Here is a 1743-nt window from a genome sequence, read left to right on the forward strand (position 1 = left end):
CCCTGCCTTCCACACTCCCGCTGCTGTCCCTGGCCTAACTTTGTGGTGGGAAAGCACAGGTTCCAGGAATCCGGTGTTTACCGTGCTGCAGCTCCAGTATCCCAGTGTAGGAAACAACCTGTAAACAAAACAAATCTCCCAAAACGGTCCCCACTACCCTTTGCTGAACTGGACCTGCAAAGGGGTTAAGACCCAGCCCCCACTCCCACCTCTGCCTTGCTGGGCAGAGCTTTGGGGTTTATGGGAAAAAAGGGGAGGTAACTTTGCCTTGGGAAGTAAGGGAAGGGGCTCCGTGCCACAGCTGTGGTGTAGAGGAAGTGTTGTTGGCCTCTTCCAGCTCCTGAGCAGTGCTGAAGTAAGGGCAGAGCTGACATACATACCCTGTTTGCCATAAAACAGTGGTGCAGAGGAAGTCTGATGCAAGAGAGGAGAGACGCAGCATAGGAAACCTGTGTAGAAGGGTGGACGTATGTTGAAAGAGAGTATGCTAAGGATGCTCTTTTGGAAGGGCTGAAAGGTCTCAGATCTGAAGGACTGCAGCACCTGGAAAGGTGGGGAATGAATGGGTGTTAGCACCTGGAGAGGTGACATATGCTGTCTCTCTGGGCAATGCAGTTCCCAGGCAGCTAAATCGTACCATCTTATCAACAAAATAGTTGCCAGGCCACTCGTGTTGTCACCAAGCCACCCTGGCATGGATGGTTGTTTTTTCCTAGCTAGTTAAATTCCTCGTTGGGTTGGCTGTGCTCACAGGTCTGCCGGCTGCCCTCCCCACCCTGCCTCTGGAGCTCACTGTCCTCTACAACTCCCTGCTCTTCACTGCCGGAGCGTCCGACTCTGCCATACAAGGAGAAGCTGATGGAATACGCCAGGGGCTCCTCAGGGGTAAGGAGATGGTTGTCTGTACGGGGACTTCTTGGAGCGAGTGGAGCATTCTCTGTGCTTTGGAGGTGTGCGAGGACCGGCTGGAGCTAGGGGGGACTGCGAGCAGGCACGCGTGGCTCCGCCTGGAAGGGCTGGAGGTGGGAGGAACTGTGAGCAGGCACGTCTGGCTCCGCCTGGAAGGGCCGGAGGTGGTGTGGCTTGTGGCCCGGAACGACGTGCAGGTGCTTGCCGAGATGGGCCAGAGGTTTTAAGGGAAACGAGTTTTCAAGGCATAAGGTACCAAGTCTCTAGCAAAGTTTAAGCTACAGTAAAAAATTAGAGTTTTAAATTACGGTGCGCTGGCTTAAAAGAAAACTTGCCGAAATAGGTTGCAGATCAGAGGTGGATCTGCAGTGTTGGCACACGCTTACCTGAGGGCAAGTGACCTCAGGAGCACTCAGCAGAGCTGGAGTCATAGGTCTGAACCGTGTGTTGTCTCCTGAGTGTGCTGCTGTTAACTCCACTGAGAGCCTGATGTCCATGTTGCTGGGGCTGGGACAGCCCTGCAACCCCATTCCTTCCCTTGCTGGGAGAAGCCTGTGCTTGCTTGAGGCTTTCTCTCCCTTTTGGGAGGGGGTCTGTTACAGAGCACCAACCCCTTCTCTCATGGCTGTCTTTGTGACTGTTTTTCCCAGTTCTGGAGGCTTGTGGGGCCTGTGGACAGGGCCTTAGCATGGAGGAGTTGTGGCAGAAGGTGCTGCGGGAGGTAACCATGGAGGAGCTGCAGTCACCACTGCACCGACTGGGGGCCCTACAGGCAGCCTGGTGGCTGGCAGCTGGCTACCTGGAAAATGTTGTTGGCCTCTTCCAGCTCCTGAG

The 1743-nt window shown here is 54.9% G+C and overlaps 1 protein-coding gene across 1 annotated transcript in view; it reads left to right on the forward strand.

Moving 5' to 3' along the window:
* Positions 1 to 753: 753 nt before the first annotated feature.
* Positions 754 to 1743, forward strand: part of FANCG (Fanconi anemia, complementation group G) — a gene marked incomplete at its 5' end in the record, with an annotated part of 7935 nt that continues 6945 nt past the window's right edge. The window contains 2 exons of the mRNA XM_009078928.1: positions 754 to 885; positions 1560 to 1734. Coding sequence (XP_009077176.1) covers positions 754 to 885; positions 1560 to 1734 — 307 coding nt within the window. The remainder of the gene's footprint in view (positions 886 to 1559; positions 1735 to 1743) is intronic.

The sequence above is a fragment of the Acanthisitta chloris genome, unplaced genomic scaffold, assembly GCF_000695815.1.
Source record: "Acanthisitta chloris isolate BGI_N310 unplaced genomic scaffold, ASM69581v1 scaffold20647, whole genome shotgun sequence".
In the NCBI taxonomy this organism is placed as follows: domain Eukaryota; kingdom Metazoa; phylum Chordata; class Aves; order Passeriformes; family Acanthisittidae; genus Acanthisitta; species Acanthisitta chloris.